The sequence below is a fragment of the Piliocolobus tephrosceles genome, chromosome 6 (assembly GCF_002776525.5).
Source record: "Piliocolobus tephrosceles isolate RC106 chromosome 6, ASM277652v3, whole genome shotgun sequence".
Classification (NCBI taxonomy): domain Eukaryota; kingdom Metazoa; phylum Chordata; class Mammalia; order Primates; family Cercopithecidae; genus Piliocolobus; species Piliocolobus tephrosceles.
The window spans coordinates 47,126,898-47,153,628 of NC_045439.1; the positions used below are offsets into that span (position 1 = coordinate 47,126,898).

Sequence of the window (26,731 nt, forward strand, 5' to 3'; positions counted from 1 at the left end):
TTTTTAAATTTAATTTTTTTCTTACTTTTTTCCTATCCCAGCTCACCAGCATTTTCACATTTTAACACTATAAAAGTCATGTCAAGTTTTTCTGCTTAGAGAAACTGCATAATATATACACTTACTGCATATATGCAATAAACTGGAAGTCTCTGCAGAATTATGAGAAATATACTGCAGAAATGCCCAACTTATTTCTTAATCTTTCTCGGCAGTTACTTTTCTGCCAGGTGGAGAAATATTATGTCTTTTATTGAGGTCTATCTTGTTTAGGTGAGACAGTTTATGACTTAGGTAAGAGGCTCTGAAACAGTTTAAAGCAAGTTTTTTAAAGTTGTGTATATAAAGTTGCTAATGACAAGTCTGTGATTTTCAAGTTATAGAAAAAAGGCCCTAGAGATTAAAAATTAATATACACAGCTTTTCATAGAAAGATGGTATTCAAATTATCACCATCACAATCTCTTTGTAATTAAATAAACCACAAATCAGATTTTCCTGGCATAAAATTACTCATGCCAGTGAATTAAGAATTTTAGAGCACATAAACATTTTAGCCTTTTAAAACAAAAATATCCTGAACAGAATGTAAGTTACTTTCCACGCTAGTTGTTATTTCTAATATAACTGTGATAGGACAACTGCATACATCTTAACAGTTACTACAGAAATGTCCTTTTCCACTTTCGTACACTAGACACTAGATGTCAAAGACACATAAAAATCTAAAAACTAAAATGTTAAAGTTTGATTGTGTTGAAGATTTTTCTTTAATAAAGCTACTTATTTTTTGTTAAATGATCCACCTTCTACTCTGCATTCCAGGTACTTGTCCAACTCTGCCTCCTTCTTCACTGCTTCTGGCGATACTTTGGGTGCATTTGGAAAACAGATCAAAATCACACTCATGTTGTCTCGACTTCCCTGGGAAGAAAAAAATTTGAGAAATCTGAGTTTTCTTTTTGCTCTTCAAAGCCTTGAGAACCTTTACAGCTGTGCCAATTAGCTATACTTGTTCTAGTGAAAATGTTACTTTTAGGGAGAAAAGTTATATATATGTACGTGCACGCGCACGCGTGTGTGTGTGTGCAATGACTCCCACTCCCCCGAACAGTATAGAGAGAATACAGTATAACCAATACTCCAAAAGACAGGAGAGAAACATTACAGGTTAATCACACTGTAATAATAATTTTTTATAATTCTATAAAACAATACTATTTGTAAACATTTACTGGTGACTTAATTTGAAGTGATACCTACTACAAACATACATGTACACACACATTCATTTCATACAACATGACAGAAAATTTTAACGGCATTGTTTACAATAGGATTTGACCTGCAGTTACACATACCTGATAAAATTACATTTAAAACAAATTATAAATTGTGGGGCTAATACATTTGCTTCATAAGTAGAAATATGAAGTAAGAGGTAAAACTACATATAAGGTTTATAAACTAGCTTTTAACTTGTATAATTAAAAAAACTGACAACTTTTAGGAACTACATTCATTTTTAAAGACATCTAAGTATTCAAATGCTGTAATTAAAATATTTGAGTATCAAATATATCTAAGAATTTTAAAAAGTCAACATTTGTTTCAAAAAAAATCAAAGAATAAGTTAATAAGCATTATTGACAAAACAGAAGAGAGTGTGGCAGAAAAAACACTGAATCCAAGTCAAGGGCTTGATTTTCTAGTCTTAATGCTGCTACCAATGTATAAAACCTTGTACAAGTCATTTATAATATCTCTAGGAAAGGGTGTAGCATGTATTATATGCTAAACTAGGCATTATATATATATATACACACACACACACATATATGCTTATTAATTCCTCAACAGTCCTATAAGATGCTATTATCTCCATTTTAAAGCTGAGAGAGATTGAACAATTTCTTCAGGAATGTAGAGTACAAAAGTAATAGAGGTAAGCTTTGGTCTCAAGTCTGTCTGACTCGTTAAAGTTTGTAGAACCTTCTCTGGCTTCAGCTTCCTCATTTGTAAAATAAAGGGGCTGAGCTAGCTCACCTATGAATATTATCCCATTTGATCCTCCTGACAACCCCATCAGACAACATAATAATGTCTTACCCTTTTTATGATGAAAAAAACTGATTATTCAGAGTTTAAATAGCTTACCTAAAACCATACATTCTCATATTAAGTTCTTCTGACTCCATGTACAAGGCTACTTCTATTACATCACATCTAATGATCACTACATTCCTCTTTTAAGTGCTACAGACCCATTAAACCTTAGTTTCAAAGTATTAGGATATCATAAATGTACTGAGATATCACATGGTCAAAATACTAAAACTCTAAAATGCTTTTCATTTATAGACACTGAGGCCTAACCCTCCCCACACTCTTTCTTTCAAAACATGCATTCTGATAAAATCTTTTTACCTTTGATAATCTTCCACATTATTACAAAGCTCAAGTAGTAAGACTAAACATTCAGCTTATAACTCTTGCAGATATGGTAACTGGGTAATTTATTTCTGCATAGTGTTCCTATGATATATTTTCGTAACTGGTGAACAGTATCCTACAGAATCCTACAATTGTGCCAAAAATTTAGTTTTCAGAATTATAGATTCTAAGATGATTAAATACTAGAGTAGTGATTAATATGACATAAAATCATTTTATGTTTTTTTAAAAAGTCTAGCTACCTTATACAAACAGGTGTCGACTACTTCATTGCAAACTTTCTCAAGGTCATCAGTGACTTCAAGTCTGGATCTTACAAAATCACAGAGCTCTTCATTTCCCATAACATCCCAGATACCATCACATGCAAGGATAATGAACTGATCATCTTCTTCAGATCTTTCAATATCATGGACTTCAGGCTCTGGTGAGACAAGCTGCTCGGTAGGACCTTTTCCATGGACACATTTGTAATCAAAATCCCCAAGGGCCCTTGATACAGCCAGAGAGCCATTCACACGCTGAATCATTACAGAGCCACCTGCATTTTGAATTCGTTCTTTTTCCAGCGGATTACTTGGTTTGTGATCTTGTGTGAAGAAATGAACTTTCCTGTTCCTACAAAGTAAACCTCTTGAGTCTCCACAGTTAATGAAATAAGTATGTTGGGGAGAAATTAAGACACCTACAGCTGTTGACCCACTTCTATCTGCACCATGTTTCTTCTCTGACATAACTCTCATGTGTTCATCAATCTCCAGAAAACCTGTTCTGATTCCATTCTTTACATTTTCCACAGAAGGTGCTCCTGCAGACCCTTTAAAATCCTGGTTATTGGTGATGTGATCTAACAAATGCTCACAGCAGTATTTGGCAACCTGAGAACCAGCATGCCCATCATACACAGCAAAGAATGACCACGATTCAAGTCCACTTGGCAAACCGATCACAGCCGTATGCGCATCCTCCATTTCAACACGCCAACCTTGCATGCTGCTTAGCCCATATCGCAACCCATTACCCTGCCCCTGGGCATTATGCTTTTCCATCTTTGGCTTGTCTAAAAATGCTCCCATTATGTCTTGATCCTCTAGGTCTGCAAAGGAAGAGAAACAGGAAAGTCAATAACTGTCTTATCAACAAAATATGTACCAAACAATCTTTTTAATAAGTGAAAGAGATATGCAGGAATTCAAAACTCTTGTATTAAGCAGACATTCATTGTATTGCCGACTTGGAATCTGGAGATTAACAAGGAAGAACTGGGGGAAAGCCTGATGAAGCACAGAGCACAACAAACAAAAAGGCAGAAAAAAACTAAAGCACTGGGATAAAGGGGAGAAGGCAGAAAGGAGACCTGGCAGTCGCCATCAACTTAAACGAACCAGGTCAAGTGTTTAAAGATACAATGAACATGTGTAAGCTAAGGATTAAGTTGTACATGTATCAATCAAGAGAAGCCAAACGAATTCATGACATACCCAAAAAACCTTCTAATTCAAATATCTTGGTTGAACATTCAGGGATTTTCAAGCTTGATTCCAAACTCCCTAGTTTTACTGTCACTGCATGAACTCTGAAAACCTAAAAAATAATCTACTCACAATACTCCAAATTTGCATGCTCCTTCAAGCCTTTGCTCATGTCAGTTTCCTTAACTGGAAACTCTTGCCTCATCCTTTCTATTTATAGAAAAAAGTACACCTATCCTTTTAAGTCTAGCTTACATTCTACCTTTTCCATGAGGTTTTTCAGTCTTTGATAAAGTCAGTAAGTTATTAAATTACTATAAATGCTCTAGCCTCAAATTTCAAGTTGCAAGCAATTATATATACAGATAACAAAGTGTACTATATACATATATAACACAATTACTACTAGTAATCTATTAATCAAATAGTAATAACATGTACCATTATTATTATACTCTATGACCATTAGGTATATAAAGAAAATCAAAGGGTCTAGTGACAGCCCTGCTGACAAGCCTGAAGGCTCAGCTAGCTAATCGAATCCTTTCCCAATACTCAAAATTTAACACTCCCTGGTCTAGAATGGGCCCACACAAGGCAAAAAGACAGCTGGTCAGAATTTACCTTGGCCCTTACCTGAACAATGGCTTAGAAATGTAGAGACCTGGGTTCAAACAATCAAGTAAGTCACAATTGAACTAAAGGCAATCCGAAAGAAGGATAGCATGACGAACAGAAATTTAATGGAGGTGAAGAGGAGTTAGGTAGTAGGGAATAATGGTGGAGAAAAGTATCTAGGTAAATCACTATGCAGCTTTGGGACTAGGGTATTGATGATGCCAATGATACTCAGCTCAGAGAGGAAACTTTGAGACAAAGGGCAAGAAGAAAATCCTCCTAGGAAGGAAAGAAAAACATTTGTTTTCCCCTTCATTTTCCGTGTAGGTCCAAACTGATACATAAGCAGAAAAGACTGGTTGATTGGTATGATAAAACCATCTGCCTCTGCCTCCTAGTACAGTTCAACTAATGGAAGGTAAGTAATGAAAACTAGCTATCATTCATCCTTTATGGTGATATTTATCAGATTATTTTTCTGACATCAAGTTGATACACATTGCAAAGGCAAGTATTTTGATTGGATAAAGGATAACGTAATAATGACACCTTATTAGCAGGCAATGTTTAAGAAGTAGTCTAAGTCCCTCTGGTAAGTGTTTTACAAGCATTACTTCATTTAATCTCTTCAACAACTCTCTAAGGTAGGTAATAATATTATCTCCAATTTACAGATGAAGAACCTTAGCCAAGAATAAATAACTTGGCCAAGATCACTCAATTAATAAGTTTAATGGCATCAGGGCTCTGCTTCAAGTCTGTGTGACTCTAAAGCATCATTAACCCCTAAGAAAATGGGTCTCTACCATGGCTGTGCAACAGAAAAATAAATATTTCCAAATCAGAATTTCCTGGGTACGGTTGGAACCTAGGTATCTATGATTTTTAAATTTCCATATGTGATTCTGAGACACAGTAAGACTGCAAACTGCTGGAAAAGATTAGATGCAATGCCTAAGGCAGAAGATGGGGGCACGTTAAGGGCCAACAAGAAATAATCAACCAAAATTGCAGTAATCAAGACCACTATCCTAGGTTACAAGACCACTATCCTAGACTAGAAACAAGGTGAAGCTTTACAGAGGAAAGACCCCACTATCTTGAGAAAAGGTAAGAAAAAAAGAGATGTGAGTGAAACCCAAAAACTTAAACACATTTAAGAGACAAACCAACAGAAGAGAACAGTAATGACAAACTTTCTTCCTCTAAGAATTCACCAATAGCATGAAGTACTGAAGAAAATAAGTTATAAAATTAGACTAACGTGAGTTTAAATTCTGGCTCTACTACTTAGTAATAGTGTGACTATTGAACCTTTCTGAATCTCTTTCTCCATCTGTTCCTCTATAAAATGTATATAAGAAGGTGGCCGGTTGTGGTGGCTCACGCCTGTAATCCCACCACTTTGGGAGGCCGAGGTGAGCAGATCACAAAGTCAGGAATTCTAGGCCAGCCTGGCCAATATGGTGAAGCCCCGTCTCTACTAAAAATACAAAAATTATCCAGGCATGGTGGCGCATGCCCGTAATGCCAGCTACCTGGGAGGCTGAGGCAGAAGAATGGCTTGAACCTGGGAGACAGAGGTTGCAGTGAGCCAAGCTGAAATCGCATCACTGCACTACCGCCCGGGTGACAGAGCGAGATTCCATCTCCAAAAACAAAAAATAGTATATAAGAAGGCACTAACCTTACAAGATTCTTATGAGGATTAAATGAAATAATGTATACAGTGCACAAATTATAGTGTCTAGCACATTATAAATAATATAGACATTATATGATTATTACACCATTTTTTCTGCCAGAGGAGGCAATCAATCACAACATTTCCTCCTTGCTGCCAGCTCTGATTACCATTAAATTAAACTTCTACATGATATACTTTAAAAGACACTTTAAACACTTCATTAGTAAATAGGGGAAGGCACATTTAAAACAAATGCCATTTCTCATCCATCTGGCAATATCAAGAGTTGATCAGAATGTGGAGAAACAGGAACTCTCCCCTAGAGTGCTGACAGGAGTTTAAATTGGTTCAACCACTCTGAAATGCAACTGGCAACAGCTAGTTGAAGAAGCTGAAGATACACTTAAGCAAATACTCAGCAATTCCACTTCTAATTGTAGATCTCAAAACAATGTTTTAAAAATAATGAACATGGGTGATAAAACCAGTTTAATCAGTATGAGTTACACACAACCCAATCAGTTGGGTTGCGTGTAAACTGCATTTTAAAAAGATAAAATAGGCCGGGCGCGGTGGCTCAAGCCTGTAATCCCAGCACTTTGGGAGGCCGAGACGGGCGGATCACGAGGTCAGGAGATCGAGACCATCCTGGCTAACACGGTGAAACCCCGTCTCTACTAAAAATACAAAAAAAAAAAACTAGCCGGGCGAGGTGGCGGGCGCCTGTAGTCCCAGCTACTCCGGAGGCTGAGGTAGGAGAATGGCGTAAACCTGGGAGGCGGAGCTTGCAGTGAGCTGAGATCCGGCCACTGCACTCCAGCCCGGGCAACAGAGCAAGACTCCGTCTCAAAAAAAAAAAAAAAAAAAGATAAAATAGGCCGGGCACTGTGGCTCACGCCTGTAATCTCAGCACTTTGGGAGGCTGAGGTGGGTGGATTAATTGAGGTCAGGAGTTTGAGACCAGCCTGGCCAACACGCTGAAACCCTGTCTCTACTAATACAAAAAATGAGCTGGGTGTGGTGGCAGACGCCTATAATCCCAACTACTCAGGAGGCTGAGGCAGGAGAACTGTTTGAACCTGGGAGGTAGAGGTTGCAGTGAGCCAAGATCATGCCATTGCACTCCAGCCTGAGCAGCAAGAGTGAAACAATGTCTCAAGAAAACAAAACAAAACAAAATAGAGTGCATCCCAGGTGATAAAAGTAAGTAAATACCGTTTCTCGAAGTCTTTTTCCAAGTGTATATTTGTATTTACTAAGCTGAGGTGTATATAATTCTTACTGTGGTCACAATAAAAAGTATGAAACATGCTGTCTTGAAGAAACTCTCCCATCCATCCATCCAAGGTGACATGTTCAATGATCTTTTTGGAGAACCATAATAGTCAATGCTGGAAATAACCTGACTGCTCATTAGAAGGTAGAATGAATAAATAACAGAATACAATTTATCAAAAACAGATCTAATTACATAAACATAGCTATTCCTAAAAAACAAAAGAAGACAATATGCTGAACAAGACAGCAGAACAATTCTATACACATATTTGGTGAAAGTATAAAAACAAGGATAGGACGAATACAGACAAACTTCAGAATACTGGCTGTAAGCTCCATGAGAGCAGGGACTTTTTGTTTTATTCACTGGTGTCTTCCCAGCACTTGGAGCACAGCCTAACTAACACACAGAAGAAGTTCAGTCTTTGTTGAATGACTAGTTTCTCTCTGGGAAGACAAAGAAAAGAGAATGGCTTCAGGAAAGGATCTAACACAACGGGATACAACTGTATCTGCAACTGGTGTTTCCCGGACTTTGAAGCAGTAACGGGGAATTTAGGAACACAGTATCTGCTTTAGTTTTTCTAAATTATCTCTGCTTTTAGCTTTTCTTTGGTTCATCTAAGGTAAGCTGAATTCCTTCAAAAGTTACCTGTACTAAGAAGTCAAAAAAAAAAAAAAGAAAAAAGAAAAGAAAAGAAAAAAAGAAACTGGGAGCCAAAGAAAAGCAGACCATGAAATCTTTTAAAAGCACATAGGATTGTCTTAACTAAGATTCACTTCTATATTAGATTAGGAGCCTGGCTTTCTTCCTTATTCTTTTCTATAGCCTACATTTTTATCTCTGAACAATTACATGAGATAACCGGTGGTCACAGGCTTAATAATAACATCTAACATTGATGGAGAGATTACTACTGGTCAAGCACTGTTCTAAAGTTTTGTATATCTATTAACTTATTTAATCTTCACACCAATCCTAAAAGATAGGTACCCTGTTTTACTCATGAAGAAACTGAGCCACAGATGAAACTGAGCCATCTGTTGAAGGTCAACAGCAAATTGCCTTATCTCTGTGTCTCAATTCCCTTAACTAGGATGAGGGAGGGAGGCTGAGGAGGGAGGTACTATGCTTCAGACACTTGACACCTACTAGTAAAGTATTCCTCAACTTCCTCATCTGTACAGTGGGCATATTAATACTTTCCTCTGAATGCTGCTGTAAGGTTTAAATGAGGCAATGCTTTGCAAGGCACCCATACAGAGCCTGGCAAAAATGAGGCATTCAGCAAACAGACACTGTTTAATTACTAATTCCTACATACACAGCCACATCTAGATTCCAACCTCAACTAGGGACCTTACTCTCACTTTTATAAAGAAGTACAGTAGTTATTTTTCAGATACACACAGGAAACTACCAAATGATTAAGTCTTTAAAGATAGAATATGCTTTCTAAAAGCAAACCCCAGACTTTAAAAAATATATACAGTATATTAGAATATAAAAATGTAACAAACCAAGTAACCATCTGATAAAATTTTACGTTTAGTTCCATAGCAACTGTAAAACATAGTCAAGGGTAAATTAATAGTTCTGTGGTTGGACTTTTACATACTGAAAATAGGCAATATAAAAATCTTACCTCCTTGGGTTCTGAATAATTTGTAGAGTCCTGGTGAAGCAGCCAACTATAAGCTACATGGATACAAGAGCTGATTATATAAATATGATACCAAAAAATACTTACTTGCAAATACTATGTTTACACAGTCATCTTCGTAAGTGGACTACTAAAGAATATTTTATTTAGTCCAATAATTAAATTGGCATATATCCATAAACAGTAAATCCCAAGGGAATTCAATTTGTCCATGAAAGTTTTTAGTTTCTGAGAGAAATTTTAGTTGTCACCTAGTCATAAATCTATTCTTGACTACAAGCTGAGTCTCATCACAGCACTACTATTATCGGTTGATCTGAACTTTTCAAAACAAAGTACTATGACAAAAAATAAGACTGAATTAATATTTGACATAATCAGAAAATTTCGTGAATATTTTGTGCCTTTTAAAACCAAACTAATCTCTAAATTGAAAAATTCTAAGGCTGGGCCAAGAAGTCATCAATTAATGTTCAGCTGCTGCCTTTTACTAAGCGAAGCTGAACTCATAGTAGAGTCTTGAACCTGGTCATTTGGTTTAATCCACTCAGAATTATAGTGAATAATAGTAATTTTTTAAATGCTCGATATATTTTGTTGTTAAAATCCCTAAACAACATGTTACCCCAAAGTAACAAGAGTTATTCAACAACAATTTGAGCAGAATCCTTAAAAAGTTGAGTAATAAAACCTACATTATATTTTTCTATTTACCTAGGGACACATAGCCTAATAGAGAACCCCTCCAGGCTCTATAAACAAAGGACATAGATACATAAAACGTGGAGAAAATTATATTCTCTTAGCAAATAATACCACAGTGATTCTTACTAATATAACAAAAGAACACTACTAAACAGGCATTCCAAGAAGGGTGGATGCTGGTAACTAGAGGACCTTAGATGACCACTGAGATAATAGGTTTGGTTTTAAACATTTGGGAGAAAAATCTAGAGTAGACTTGCATTAGAGGTAAGAAATCTAAAGGCTGAAGGGAAATCCAAAGAGAAAAAAATGTATAGTAAGAGACTACAAGCTCCTTGGGGAAGGTGGGGAAAAGGAACGTTAACAAACAGCACAGGTCACAGTGTATAATATGGCAATATTCAAATTATTTGCAGTGAGATGTAGAGCATAAACTCTCTACTGCTACCAAATCTTTATATTCTACATTGCTCACTAATGCTTACATATGTATGGACTTTGTCCTCAAAGATAAGGACAAATGGTCAGCTGATTTCTGGAATGCACATTTATTGAACAATAGAGTATTAAGCAATATACTGCATACCTGGGGTTCAAAGAAGAAATGCATAACCCTTGCAGCTACATCTCTATGAAGGAAAATTTAGGCTACATAAACTACACTTAATTTCCCAAGCTATGTGAAATAGTAATAAATTCTAGTTTGTAATCCAAGGCAGCCATCTCAAAGTTATCTATGGTAATGAGAAATAAGCACATTAACAAAACTGTAGAAAATCTGGGGGAAAAAAAGGCTAATCTTTGGAAATTTTTCTCCCATTTGGAGCTGAAATTTCCCACTGATTGTTGCTTTAAAAATGATTAGAACCATGGTGGCACATGCCTGCAGTACCAGTGCTTTGAGAGACTGAGGCGGGAGGACCACTTGAGGGCAGTTCAAGACCAGCCTGGCCAACACAGCGTGACCCTGTCTCTAAAAAAAATAATTTTAAAAAAGATAAGCAGGGCATAGTGCTGAATGCCTGTAGTCCTAGTTACTCAGAAGGCTAAGGAAGGAGGACTGCCTGGGCCCACAAATTTGAGGCTACAGTGATTTATAATGGTGCCACTACACTCCAGCCTGGGCAACAGAGTAAGACACCGTCTCTAAAAAATAAAAATAATAAAAAATTACTCATATATATAGTTACAAATTTGATTTTGATAATGTGTGTAATTAATCAGAGCCAAAATGTAGAAATAACTTGTCTAAACCTATTTTACAAATGAGAAGGTGCAGAGAAATAGAATAATTTCCCCAAGGTTACAAAGCTGGTTCAGCAGTAAGGTTAAGAATAAGACTTAGGTTTCTAGACTTAGAAGCCAATTCTCCTACATGTGCTATCCTGTATACTTGCAAATGAGATAATGAAAATCTAAATGTGTAGGCTTTTTAAAGACAATGTACAAGATAAGGAAGACTGTCACAGAACAAAACTAAAACTTCCCTCGGCGCCATATCTTCTTCTGCCTACAAGTCTATGTATTTTCTTTTCTAAATCTCTAACACTGCCAAAGATAAATGACCTTTAAAAAAAAAAAAAAAGGAAGAAGAGAAAAGAAATCTTAAAATTTTTCTTTTCTGTCTGGGACTGAAAGATAACAACAGTGAACTAATTACAATTTCTAGCAAAGCCAATTTCAGATACTTAGGCTAAATAAAGTGTAAAAATGAACAGAGAAAAATAAGATGACTTTTTTTTAATGCAGAAGTTAAAAAGAGGGAGACTCAGTATTCATTAGCTCAAAATTAGAAACTACCCACCAAGATATGAGATGACACTGAATGAATAAAACAATTGCAGACTGTCAATTAAAAAAGAGGCACTCTGAAAATAGTTTCATGGACATGAAAAGCAATTTACTGAATTGAAAATTGCAATAGAGACAATGAATGGCAGATTGGATGCTACAGGAAAAAAAAGGATCAATAAATGAGTGAATCATTTCAATGAATTCTTTCAGAACCCTCTCCTCCTACTTCTTCTGCTGTCATAGGACTCTCCTCTCAATGATGATAAATCCTCTACTAGACTACCGTTGGCGCCCATGTTTCAAAGGAGTCTTAAATGACTTACAGTTTTTTCAGGGATCTTACACTATTTTCCTTTTTCTCCTTTGTATCAACCTTTCTCAGCTGGAGTGTGACTTTTAAAGCCACAAGTGTCACCCATGTTACCCATTTAAAATAAGTTTTCATGTGACTTATTCCGCTCGAGCTACCCACCTGCCTCTCATCTCTTTACAGTTAAACTTCCTAAAAAAAATGTTGATGGTCCAAAAGGCTGTCTGGCCATTCTACCAAATCAAGTTCCTCCAAGTCACTTAATCTATGGGACACTTTTAGCCCTCCTCTAACTGGTTGCTCACAGAAGCATTCAACTTTAAACACTCCCTCCACAAACACTCTTCCCATTGGCCTTTCAAGATGCTACACACACTCCCAGCTTTCTTCCTACCCGTAAGCTTTTTTGTAGTCTCCTATGCAGGCTCTTTTTCATCTCCCAAGCCATTAAACATTGGCATTCCTCATGGCTTACATGTAGACCCTTTTCCCATTCTGTGCTGCCTCCCTGAGCACTCTCACATATCTGCAGCTTTTACCAGTGAATGGCACCATCATCCACCAAGGTGAATACAAACCAAGAACATTCACTGGGTGCGGTGTTGCATACTTGTAGTCCCAACTACTTGGAGGCTGGGGTGGGACGACTGATTGAATTCAGGAGTTCAAGACCAGCCTACGCAATATAGCAAGACCCCAATTCAGAAAAAGAAACAGAAACTAAGGATATATTTGATACCTCTCTCTACCTCATCTCCCATCTGTCCATCATCAAATCCCACGGGTTATATGCTTCCTAAACATTCTCAACTCTGTCTACTTTTTTTCTACCAATGCCCTGGTCTCAAGCTACCATCATTCTCACTGCAGAATACTAGCTTCTTTAGTCTCTTCACATGGATCTTGGCATCCCTCTAATTCATTCTCCAAACTGCAGCCTAAGGAAATCTTTCAAAATGCAAATTTCACCATATCACTTCTGTATTAAAAGTTTCTCCATGGCTTTCCACTGCTGGGGGTAGGAGGTGGATAAAGAACTGCTTAATATGGCTCACATGAAGGCCCTGGATAGTCAAGTCCCTACCTACCTTCTCCAGCCTCATCTCACTTCATACTATCCCTTCCCCTACATTCTCTACTCCAACCACAAGGGCTTTCTTACAGTACCTCGTACTCATCATACCTCCTTCCTCCAAATATATAAACAAATGCTACTTTCCCTACCTTAACAGCTATTCTCTCATGTCTTAGTTAATTCCTACTCATTCTTGAGATCTCAACTAAAGCATCAGTTCTTCAAAGGAGCCTCCTTTGAGTTCCCTAGGTCAACTCCCCTAGCACAGAGTATACAGTAGATTATTAATAAATATTTGCTGAATAAACTCAAAGAAAAATCAGATGCAAATAAAAATTCAGTAACAAGGAGAGTGCACCCAAAAAGTAAATATGCACATAAAAAACAAGACTTTCTGAAGGAGAAACAGAGAAGCTATCATCAAAGAAATGAGAAGAAAAGTGTTCCTCAGTTGAAGCCTTTTCAAAATTAACAAGCTCACTGAATTAACTGTTCAAAACCCACTCCTAGTTGTTCACAACTATAGAAATGCAAGGAAAAGAAAAAGAAATACTGCAATGCAAGGTTCTAGACAAAAACATGAGCAATCATAAAAGGAAAGAATATCAAATTGGTTTTATCAAATATCAAATTTTAGCCATCTCAACTGCAAAACTGAATCCAAAAGGTATTAGAGAATAAACCAAGTTCTAAGAGTAAAGGTTCATGAAACTAGAATAACATATCACCAAACTGATAATGGGTATGGATATAAAGAGCATATGAATGTATACTTTGTGTCCTCTGTGTCCTTTTTTTTTTTTTTTTTGAGACAGAGTCTCACTCTGTCGCCCAGGCTGGGGTGTGGCGGCACGATCTTGGCTCCTGGATTCAAGTGATTCTGTGCCTCAGCCTCCCAAGTACCTGCGATTACAGGCATGCGTCATCACGCCCAGTTAATTTTTTGTATTTTTAGCAGAGATGGGGATTCATCATGTTGGCCACGCTGGTCTCAAACTCCTGACCTCAAGTGATCCCCCTGCCTTGGCCTCTCAAAGTGCTGAAATTATAGGCATGAGCTACCACCGCCAGCCTCCTGTATGTCTTAAAATGTCTTCCACCCTCATCCCCCCAACACTCCCACTAGTGTACACACATTCCTGGATATAAAGTATACACTCATAACATCTTTACAAAAAATCTGTGAGAAAAAATTCCAGCCAAGCAAATATCTACTCATTGTATTTCAAAACCAATTTCATCTCTATATGACTTTTCATTAGTTTAACTCTAATAACATGATAAAAAAAGAAGAAACTTGAATTCATAAAAATAACACATCTAGAAAAACAAAATCATGAACATAAAGTAAAAAGAACTTAGACTTGCCCAATTATCCAATAATTGGGAGACACTTCATGTCACATGACACATCAACATCAAAACACATATGAAACATAAAAAAATGGAAATACCTGTCATCACAAGATTAAAGTTAAAAGTTATAGGTCTAACCAATATGTGATGCTGGACAAGTCCTTTGGCTTAATGTCTAACTTTCCTCATCAACAAATAAGCAACTTTGATTATCTGTCAATTACCTTGTTCTGAGAAATGTATAAAACGTTAAATGAGAAGACTAAAGTTCTAGGAACACCTAAGTAAACATCATTAGTAAAGTAATACTTTAAAATCATGTGGATGGAATTCCCATTAAAAAAACTCTTATTCTCAATATCAAGATTATAAGAGACACACAAAATTATTTCACTACAGCAAGACCAGCTTGTAAGAAATGCAAAGAAAAAAAAAGCAGCTACAAACTAGGACTACAAGCTGATAACCTGAATTTGACCTTCACATATTTCCTCTCCCCAGAACAACATGCATTCTCCATACTCCCTAGCACTCCTTATTGACCACATCCAATTCAATTCATGTACTTTTCCACCATGGCATCAGAGTTTGCATCATTCGGTAAAGAGGACAATATCTGTGATTCTAACAAACAGCAGAATCTATGAGGCTTTACTCTAATCCAATTTTTGACTAATATGTCTGCCTCACTCTAAAGTAGCAAAACAAAATGATACCTAGTAGGCTGAATAATGACTCCCAAAGATATCAGTCCTAATCCTATAAATGTTACCTTATTTGGAAAAAAAGGTCTTTGCAGATGTGATTAAGAATCTTGAGATGGAGAGAGAATCCTGGATTATCCAGAGACCTCTAAATGAACTCACATGTCCTTAGAAGAGAGAGTCAGGGGAAGATCTGAAACACACTGAGAAGGTGATGTGAAGACAGAACAGACAGAGATTTGAAGACGCTGGTCTTGAAGATTGGAGGGATGTGGCTACCAAGCAAGTGATGAGGCTGACAGCCACTGGAAAGTGAAAAAAAAGCAAGAAACAGATTCCTCCTTAAAGCCTCAGGAGTGAGCACATTCTTGGTGAGACCTTGATTTTGGCCCCGTGAAAATGATTTTGAACTTGTGGCCTCCAGAACTGTAAGAGAATAAATTTGTATTGTTTTAAGCCACCCAGTTGGTGATAATTTGTTATAGCAGCCATGGAAATTAGCACAATGCCCAATAGTCAAGTTCCTCTGTTGAGAAAGAAAACCCGCCAAACTTGTAAAGATGAAAATGTGCAGTAATTTCAACAAGCATCACGAGAAAAATCAAGAGAGACAAAAGTTTCTTACCTGTAACAGGTTAATAGAACCAAATCCCTATCATTTCTCTAAAAAATTCCAAGGGGGAAAGAGGTAATGGTATCCTAGTATACTGACAGAACAGGCAAGGAGTATCTAGTTATACTATTTTTGGGCAAACAACAGAGGAAACTGCCACCCTTTAAGTAAAAAAACAGAAACAAAATTTATGGAACTCATACAAAAATTCTGAAATAAAAAAGTACTCAAGAACATGATGTCACAGTCTAGAAGATTTGCCTTAGAAAACTAGGTGACAACTTACATATAAGAAAACTTTAAAAAACCTAATTTGTGAAATAGGAATGAAAAGAATCAAGAATATAAAAAGTATCAACAGAGGTTCAAAAAAAGATATTTGAGAGAAAAAATATCATTGCAATATTTTAAATGTCATGAAAAGTAATAATGAGGAATGAAGACTCTAGAGCAAATAATCTGCAAGGGGCAAAAATGAACAGGACAAAAACCATCGAGTATGCAAGTAAGCATAAAGAAACAAAAGCAAGTAGACTGGAGAAATGATACACACAATGCAGATCCAACAGCTTAATTAGCACACTGTAAATAAGAATACCAAATAATGGAGGAAAAATTAAATTTCAAAGACAGAAGAAATAAATCATAAACTAAGGACTGAACTTGTTGATTGAATGGCATTTATCTAGTACTAGATACATTTAGCAGAAACTGACCAATACCAAAGCATAATCTGAAGATTATGAATTTTAAGAATACAATTCAGACAAAATAAACATGCCATCGGCTGGGCACGATGGCTCACGTCTGTAATCCCGGCACTTTGGGAGGCCGAGGCAGGAGGATCACCTGAGGTCAGGAGTTCGAGATCAGCCTGGCCAACGTGACAAAACCCCATCTCTACTAAAAATATAAAAATTAGCGGGGCGTGATAATGAACACCTGTAATCCCAGCTACTCGGGAAGTAGAGGTAGGAGAATCGCTTGAACCCAGGAGGTGGAGGTTGCAGTGAGCCTAGTCACACTATTGCATTCCAGTCTGGGTGACAGAGTAAGACTCCGTCTCAAATTAAAAAAATAAAATAAACATGCCAAAAAAGAGAAAAAAGAGAAATCAGGCTGGCCCCAGACTTCTTTGCAACATCAGATGATAGGCAACGAAGTAATGCCTATAAACGTTGAGGATAAAGAGGTTTTATTCCAAGAATACTATGACCAGCAAGGTTGTCATTTATATGTAAAGGCCATAGGAAGACATTATCAAATATGCCAGCCCTAAAGTAATGTTATCCAAATTTCATACCTAAAAAAAAAGAAAAACTATTTAAAGATAGATTCATGCAATCAAGAGACTAATCAAAACCAAGAAACTCAAAAATAAAGATGTCAGTATAAAACTACTTCGCTGTGGTCAAAATACAATAGGCAAAAAAGATACCAAGAATTGCAATTTCAATTTCAGACAAAGTAAATCACAAGGAATAAAGCAATAAACAGAATAAGAGCCATGTTTTAAACTGGTAAAAGATGTGGTCCAAAATTTCAAGACTATATATTCTGTTCAAACACACTTAAAACATTAATTGAAAAATCAAACATTTATTGGATTATATGTTGGAAAGAAAAGCTTATAGATTTCTAACACACTCCCCCATCCTACCCCACAGACAAAAAAAAAAAAAAAAAAAAGAAAATGAAATGACACATCTGACTTAATACATTAACATTGATATTGTTAATGTTATTGTTAATAGATATTGATAATGTGTAAAGAAAGAAGAAAACCTCAAATATCTGGAAATTGCTTTAAAAGTAAGCTTTGCATTGAGTTTATACATTTCTCCAGTTTGCATTGAGTTTATATATTTCTACAATTATAGAATATTTAGAAACAATAATGAGAAAAATCCCCTATCAAATTCTGAGATGTGACCAAACCTTATTAAGAAAACTCACATTTAAGCCAGCAATAGTGTGCTGAAAAATAGGAAAAAAAAATTCATACTTAGTTTAAAAAAATCAGTATACTAAAGAGTATCAGTATACAAAATATTCAACCTAAAAAGAAAAATGAACCACATACACATACAAAATAAAATAAAAGCTGGACGAATATATTATGTAAAATTACAGAACATGTTATATGTGAAAAAAATAAAATAGGTAAGCAACTAAATAGTCTAACTAAAAAAATTATTTAAGCCGGGCGCGGTGGCTCAAGCCTGCAATCCCAGCACTTTGGGAGGCCGAGACGGGCGGATCACGAGGTCAGGAGATCGAGACCATCCTGGCTAATACGGTGAAACCCCGTCTCTACTAAAAAATACAAAAAACTAGCCGGGGGAGGTGGCGGGCGCCTGTAATCCCAGCTACTCAGGAGGCTGAGGCAGGAGAATGGCGTAAACCCGGGAGGCGGAGCTTGCAGTGAGCTGAGATCCTGCCACTGCACTCCAGCCTGGGCGACAGAGCGAGACTCTGTCTCAAAAAAAAAAAAAAAAAAAAAAAATTATTTAAAATTAGAAGCCAAACAGGCTATACTCACCTCACAAACAGAATTTTATTGTTGTAAAATAAATCACACTGTACAATTCTGTTAATAAATTTGAAAATATGGAGGAAAGTAACAGTTCTTGGAAAACAACTTTTTGTTTTCAATTAGTGCTAGAGTGAAGACCAGAAACTTGGAACAATATGAGAAAGTTTTTAAAGAACTATCCCTCAAAAAACCCCAGAGTTCCTGAAAAACAAAATGCAGAAAGACTAAAGAACCACTCCAGGTTAATGGAGACCAAGGAGATCAAAACAAACTGTAATATGTGATTATGGACTGGCTTGGATGAAGGCAGAGGGTGAAGGAGTGCGGTGGGGAAGATTGTTATAAAGGACATTACTGGGACAACTGATAAAATCTGACTATGGGTTGTATATTAGATAATAGTATTGTATGACTGTTAAGTTTCCTAAATTTGATAATTGAACTATAGTTATGTAAGAGAAAGTTATAGTTCTTGTTCTTAGGGGACACACATTTAAATATTTAAGAGTAAAGGTTCATGATGTCTGTACTGAGTCTTAAATGGTTCAGCAAAAGTAAAAAATAACAAAATGTGTGTGTGCATGCCAAGAGAATATGAATACATACATGCACATACACAGGGGAAAAAGTTTGTAAAACAAATGTGGAAAAATGTTAATAACTGGCCATTTCAATAAATATGGAAGTTCATTGTATTATTTTTGCAAATTTTAAATTTGGATTGTTCTCAAAATAAGCTATTAAAAATAAAAGTGCATCAGGCAAGATTATTTCAAAACAGGACCTTTCAAGCCCTAAGGAAACATGTAACTCTCAAATTAAATTATCTAGAGATTACAGGAAAAAAATTCCGATTCTTTTTACAAACCTATCACAATCCTTCTATAAAATTTGACAAAGACAGCACTAAAAAAATAAAACCACAGTCCAAACATACTCATTAATACATACGCAAAAACACAAGTAAAATATATATTACAAATCACCAAATAGGGTTCATTTTAGGAACATAACAATGAGCCAACATTAGGCAGCTGACTAATATAAATCATCTTTGTAAAAGTTTAAAAAAATTCATATGATCATCTCATCATATTCTAAAAGAGATTTGATAAAATGTATTCCTTAATACATCAAGCCAAAGAGGAAAAACCTCAGTACTAGAACAATTCCCAGGAAAGAAAAAAGAACAAGCACACCAACTCTTATCCCTGTAACTTAGCAATGTCTAGAAATAATGGTTATTGAGATAAGCCAAGGCTAACAAAAAGAGGCATAAAATTATAAGATCAAATTATTATTTGCAGTTAATGACTACATGATGGCAAACTCAAAACCTGAAATGATAGGGAAAAAATACTCAATAAGATTATCTGACTATAGAAAATCATATATGAAAATGATTAACAGTAATCACTTAAAAAGTTAAGAGAAAACAAATAAAAGTATATCTAAATAAATAACAAGAAATAGAACCTTTTTAAGAAGAGGGCTTCAGAATAAAACACGCTTCTTTTTCTTGGAGAGGAAGATTCAAAATTGTGAAGATGATTATCCTCCCTTTATTAATCTATAAATTCAATATAATCACAACTGGACCTTTTTGTTCCCAGACCTTGATTAAATTATTTCAAAATACATATGAATAAATGTGAATAGCCAAAACAATCTTAAAATCATGAGCATCTGCAATACCTGATACTTAAACTGTAATTTCAAAATTACAGTATTTAAGAGGCAATACTAATGCAGGAATAAACTGATGAGTGAAACAGAACTGAGAATCCAGAAAGAGCTCTCTGGGAACAGAGATTCAATAATGGGTGTCCGAAAGCTGATCTTTTCCACTTCTGCCCTCCAGTGGTGGGTAGCTGAATCCCTACAACATCACACCTTAAAATAAATACCAAGAGATTAAAAGAATGAAGTCTGAAATATTAATAATAAAATGATACCAGTAGATGTAGGCAAATATTTCTGTAATCTTACAGTAGGAAAGGACTTTCTAAGGATGACAAGAAAAGACTGACTTCAAAGGAATAAGAAAAAGTGACTCGAGAAAAAAACTTCTACACTATAAAATAAAGCTCATTAACCTGAAAAGCAAATGTCTTTTAAGTATCCGCGATATATACGTAAAAGTTACTATTACTACAATATACAAACAGCAATTTTAGAAGACAATAAAAATGAACACTTTAAAGGAAAAGAAATGGGCAATGAATGTGAACAGGCAATTAAACAAACAAAAGAATATAAATGGCTAATAAATACATGGCGCAATGATCAATCCTGCTAGCTATTAAACACAAATTTTTTATACATTACCTTATCAAAGATTAAAGAATTGTAACACCCAATATTGGCAAAGGAATTAAAAAATATACCTCTTATAAGTAGGAGAGTAAACTAGTATCTTTCTGAAGGGTATATAGGATATACATTGATTTTAAACGTTGACTTCTGCTATGATTTGAATGTCACCTCCAAAACTCATGTTGAAATTGAATTGCCATTGTGACAGTAATAATCAGTAAGTCCATAAAAAGTAACTGGGTGATGAAGGCTCTGCCCTCAAATGCCCTTATCTTAGGAGTGAGTTCCTGGTAAAATGAAGTCTGGCCCCATTTTGCCCTTGTTTGCTCTTGTGCTCTCTTGCATTCCACCACAGGATGATAGAGCAAAAAGGCCCTCACCAGATGCAGCCCCTCAATCTTAGACTTAAACCAGCCTCCAGAACCGAGAGCTTTATAAACTTCTATTATTAATAAATTACCCAGTCTGTGATCTTCTGCGATAGCAACACAAAAATGGACTAAGACAACTAACTTCCATCCAAATGGATCTGTATATTCACTTTCGAAATGTACTTCTGTTCCAAACATTTTAATATATGTTAAATATATATTAACTATACAAACAAAATACTAAAAAAGACCAAGCCACTGAACTCTTTAAATACAAAGCAGTTTATGAAGCTCCAACTGTGAGCCTTCTGGGCTCAAGCAACAGAGATGGCCAAAAGTCCACATCTTGTAGGGATAGTAACAGGCACTAAAAAGGTACCCACGCACGGCTGGGATAGAAGAACCTCAGGCTCACTGCTTGAAACCAATACCTAAGGTGGAGAGGCTCTTCCAACCTATGAAAGGAGCCAGAAAAAGCTACTACTAACCACTGCATGGGGCTATGGTTTAGATGAAACTATGTGTCCAGTGAAAAGAAATATAGATCTTAGTTTGTGTCTTATTCTTGGAAAGAGAAGCCTCATCCTGATGTTACCAAGAATCAAGGGAACCAAGCCTCCAACATAAAGATGTGGTTTTAGCTGGAGATGTAGGTGCATGTAAAAACACTGGATAAGAAGAGTGAAAAAGAGGCCGGGCGCGGTGGCTCAAGCCTGTAATCCCAGCACTTTGGGAGGCCGAGACGGGCGGATCACGAGGTCAGGAGATCGAGACCATCCTGGCGAACACGGTGAAACCCCGTCTCTCCTAAAAAAAAAAAAAAATACAAAAAACTAGCCGGGCGAGGTGGCGGGCGCTTGTAGTCCCAGCTACTTGGGAGGCTGAGGCAGGAGAATGGCGTAAACCCGGGAGGCGGAGCTTGCAGTGAGCTGAGATCCGGCCACTGCACTCCAGCCTGGGTGACAGAGCAAGACTCCGTCTCAAAAAAAAAAAAAAAAAAAAGAAGAGTGAAAAAGAAAACAAAACAAAGAACTTTCCAGTCAACAGGAGACTGCAAAAGCAAACTCAAAACACACGAAGAAAACTAAACTAAGATGAACAGCCAATAAAATCAACAACTGTAATTCATTCTAGAAGAAAAAATGACAATCTGAAAATCATTTCAAATGTTAAAAGGAAGCCACAATAGCCACTAAGGGGAGAAAAATTAAAAACAGGCAGAAATCAAACCAGAATAGGTGGCTACTAGAGAGACAGCCTGAATATTTTTTTAAAATTCACTGAGAAATAAAAACTGAAGCCACATAAACTCTAGCTGGACAAAGTCAAAGTGTGAATTAGTAAATTAGAAAATGATACTGAGGATCCACCTAGAACATAATACAGAGACTAAGAAGGAATATTGGAAAACAAATATTCAAAGATATGAAGGCTAAGGAATTTTCTAGAAACAAAGAAAGGTATGAGTCTTCCCATCAACAATATATTTCAAAGAGGAGCTATAGATAAAACAACATAGTTAAGCATAATTTAGAAATGTGTTTGGAATATCAAGTATGTGGCAAAACAAACATTAACATGTCACACTTATAATATGCAAGGCTCTGTTCTAAGTGCTTTAAAACTTAATCCTCATTACAACCCTATGACACAGATACAATTTTATCTCCATTTTGAACTTGCCCAAGGTCACACAGTAAGTAGTGGTGAAAAAATAAAGAAATGCAATCTTTTAAAAAACTACCAGAAAAAAAAAAAAAATTACATACAGAAGCATAACAATTAGGCACAGACCAGACTTCTCAGAGATTCAAGTTTGCCAAGTTTCACAAGACAAAGAAACAACATACTGAGGGTGCTGATGGGAGGAACCCTATCAACCAAGAATTCTCTATCCAGCTGAAAAACAAAGTAATGCATATAACATACTTTCACACAAAAACTAAGGACATTTACAAGCCAGCCTCTTACTAAAAGGATTACTAAAGGAAGTACTTCAGCAAGAAGAAAAGTGGATTCAGAGAACATGCAAGGAGCAATAAGTACAGAAACTGGTAAAATACTGGCTAATTAAACAATTTATTGAGTACAAAAAGGAAAATGAAACTTTTATGCTAAAAAAAAAAGTGGAAATTAAATTGTAAGCAATTATACAGAGGATGGAGAAATGTTCAGTTTAATCAAATATTAGCTGATAAAAAAAATCACCAAATACAGAAACAAACTACCATAAGTACAACTTCCTAAGGACTTCTGATATTGGAATTAGCAAATATAAGATATTATATCTATGGACAAAATGCCCGACAAGGTATTTTTTGAAAAATAAGAAACTATAAAAAAATTATCATGCAGACCGAGAAAGAAATATTACTTTCAGAAATAAAAACAATTGGGTGGGAGAGGGTGAGGGCTGAAAAAGTACCTATTGGGTACAACCTTCACTATTTGGGTGATGGGTACACTAGAAGCCCAACCTCCACCATTATACATGCAATACCCATGTAGCCCAACCTCCACCATTATACATGCAATACCCATGTAACAAGCATATGCACACTTCTGAATCTAAAAAAATAAATTTTAAAATGTTGATATTAAAAACTCAAAGGGTGAGTTACACAGATTAGATACAAATGAAGTAAACTAGGCAACTGAGTTGAAGAAATAAAATAATGAAGTTGCCATTTGGGAAGTGCTCAATAAAAAAGTAAATACATAAAAGTATGTTCACTTCAAAAAACCTACAAAGGCTAAGGGAAAGGGGAAGATAAAAAAGAAAATCAAATTCTCCAACACCACATAAATGGTCCATAAAAGTAGGCTCTAAGAATTTAAGACCTGCACATTAGAGTGCCCTTGAAGCCCAGGAACTTTTTTTTTTTGAGATGGAGTCTCCCTCTGTCACCCAGGCTGGATTGGAGTGGCGCCATCTTGGCTTACTGCAACCTCCACCTCCCAGATTCAAGCAATTCTCCTGCCTCGGCCTCCTGAGTAGCTGGGACTGACTACAGGTGTGCACCACCACATTCGGCTCATTTTTAAGATTTTTATTAGAGATCGGGTTTCGCCATGTTGGCCAGGCTGGTCTTGAACTCCTGATCTGCCCACCTAAGCCTCCCTGGCATTACAGGCATGAGTCACCACACCCAGCCAAAACCCAGGAACTATTAACTTCTCTCTCCATTCATGTCAATTCCCTGCAACTTGGCTAAGGTAGTAGTAAAGTTTAACATTTATTGCACTACGAGAATCAGAAAACATCAGCAAAATGATAGTGCCTAAGTAGCAGAGCTTACGTTTGTTTAACAAATACTCTTCTGTTACCTCATATTTTATATATTTATGATTTATATTTAAATCATAGCAATCTTTAAATCCCCACATCTTTAAAGATAGAAGGATTTTGTTTTGTTTGTTTGAGGCAGAGTGTTGCTCTGTCACCCAGGTTATAGTGCAGTGGCACGATCACAACTCAAAATTATAGCCTGGAGCTCCTGGGCTCAGGTGATCCTCTCACCTTAGCCTCCCAAGTAGCTGGGAGTATAGGTGTGCCACTACGTCCAGCTAATTTTAAAGTATTTTTTTGTAGAGACAACGTATCACTATGTTGCCCTGGCTGGTCTCAAACTCCTGGGCTTGAGCAATCCTCCCGCCTCGGATTCCCAAAATGCTGGGATTACAGGCTTGAGCCACCATGCCTGGCCAAAAGTTTTCTATTAGTTTGCGGTTCTAGAAAGTCCCTCCAATTTCCCTCAGCACTAAAAATATTTTCACAGACTTCTATGTTTAAATACTCCTCTAATAATACTCAGTCCTGTAGATTAGCCAGTTAAATCAACAAATACTCTTGTTTCTCCTATAATACAGATCATCTATAAAACAGGAAGATTTACATAGAAGAAATCTTTTATAAAGAAACAAAAACAAATTATATATACACATTTTGTAAACTTGGTTTCTGCTACTATGAACATTCAGATAACACATTTTATCTATTAAATAATGAATATCAATTACTCTGAAGAAAATATAACCTATCTTTATCACCTGTTCCTTAAAAAATTAAGTATAAGATATTGTAGGCAGTATTTCTGATAAGAAACTGAATATAGAATTTAAAATATATCATCCTAGTAGTCAAATAGAGGTACCAACAGTCTAACAACGTGTATTCCCCTCCCACTAAATTTCCAGTCTGCTTATTAAAGGACTTTATTGACTTTACACCTATATGTGATTTATCACTCTTCTTGGGGCACTTTAACTGAATGTCCCTAAAATCTCAGTAACAATCCTGATCTAATCAGAAAGCCTTTGACCTATAAAATCAAGGTATGACTTTCTTTGGAAGCTGCGATTTCTCACTGAGCTCCATTTTCTGGCTAAAAAGTGAACAACGCAGCCCACTGAATCTGACAGCACCTAAAATAGGATTCTTCCCCTCCTACCTGGACCCGAGGGGGATGGTGCCATTTAATCCTCTGGAAGATTTATCTGAAAAATAATCCCAAGGTGATATGGGTATCCTACTCTGTACTGGTTCCAATCTGAAGATGTTAGAACAAACCAAAGAGAACACATCATTATCGTTCAGCTTCAAAATTCCTACAACAAGGTTCTAGAAAGAAAGTATCCTAAGGGTACTAAAGCGCATCAGAAAAGGATGCTATCCTTTGTGCTTCACTGACACATGCCTAAAATTCAAAATTCAGTACTAAAAGTTTTAAATATTTTACCTATGTTTTACAACATCTTTGTCTTTTATTCCTTCCCTCTAGGTTTTATTCTCTCTTAAAACAGCCTCCAAGTTTTATTCTGATGCCCACAAACTCAGTATCCTTGAATTTTTAATGTCCCTTTTTAATCCTGCTCTTATCACTTTGCCCCTCCTCAGCCTGAGCAATCTCTTCTTCTATATCTCCTTTCTTGCTTTTAATTCTTTCTCATTCTTGGACTTAGTAGGAGATTAAGAAGGTAGACTCTAGGCAAGCCAGATGCAAAGGTAAACATATCTCAGTAAACTCATGCAAGTCTGAGTTTAAGACTTAACTGGTATTTACGGGAAACTGAGAGGCTGCTGAACAATTCACAGTGAAAAGCACCACTAGGAGTAAGGGCTAATGGTACACATTCTTTTGAGTAATACTAGTAAGGAGTCTGGTTCTTGGTTTAAACTGGGATGCAGTCTCTCAATTACTTAATACTTTTTCCCAGTCAGACAAGAATTGTTATTTAAGTTGTAAAAGGCTAACTTAATCATAGCTATCTCATGAGGCATACAACACACATGTAAGTGAAAAATCACTAATAAAGTTACCTGTATTCCATTTATATAAAATATCTAAACTAGACAAATCTATAGACAGAAAGTAGATTAATGGCTGATAAGGGCTGACAGACTGGTGAATGGGGGGTGACTGCTAATGAGTACAGTGTATCTTTTGAAGGTGATGAAAACATTCTAAAATTAAATTGTGTTAATGGTTGCATAAGTCTGAATATACTAAAGACTACTGAACTGTAAACTTTAAATGGATGAATGTTATGCTATGTGAAGTATAAAGCAATTTTAAAAGATTACTATGATTGTATGGTTTTTTAATCAATATTTTACATAAAAAGGTTAAAAAACATAACTATGGATTATACATAGCAGCATAAAAAATACTCATGCTGTAGTAAATTTTTTTTCAAAGGTTAAAAAAGTTATCTGAAAATTTCTCAGCTGACAAATATTTCACCTTATAGCCTTGAATATTTACTTCACTTTTTCGG

General features: G+C 36.1%; 1 protein-coding gene across 3 annotated transcripts in view; it reads right to left on the reverse strand.

The window, feature by feature from the left end:
• Nucleotides 1-26,731, reverse strand: part of PPM1A (protein phosphatase, Mg2+/Mn2+ dependent 1A) — a 49,958-nt gene that overhangs the window by 12,498 nt on the left and 10,729 nt on the right. For 2 of the 3 annotated variants that reach the window (XM_023231764.3, XM_023231782.3), the window contains 2 exons: nucleotides 2,697-3,550; nucleotides 807-924 (listed from right to left, as the gene is read on the reverse strand). In XM_023231764.3, coding sequence (XP_023087532.1) covers nucleotides 807-924; nucleotides 2,697-3,530 — 952 coding nt within the window. In that variant the 5' untranslated portion in view covers nucleotides 3,531-3,550. Of the gene's footprint in view, nucleotides 1-806; nucleotides 925-2,696; nucleotides 3,551-9,155; nucleotides 9,209-26,731 lie in introns of all 3 variants that reach the window. The other variant, XM_023231772.2, reaches the window with a different exon arrangement.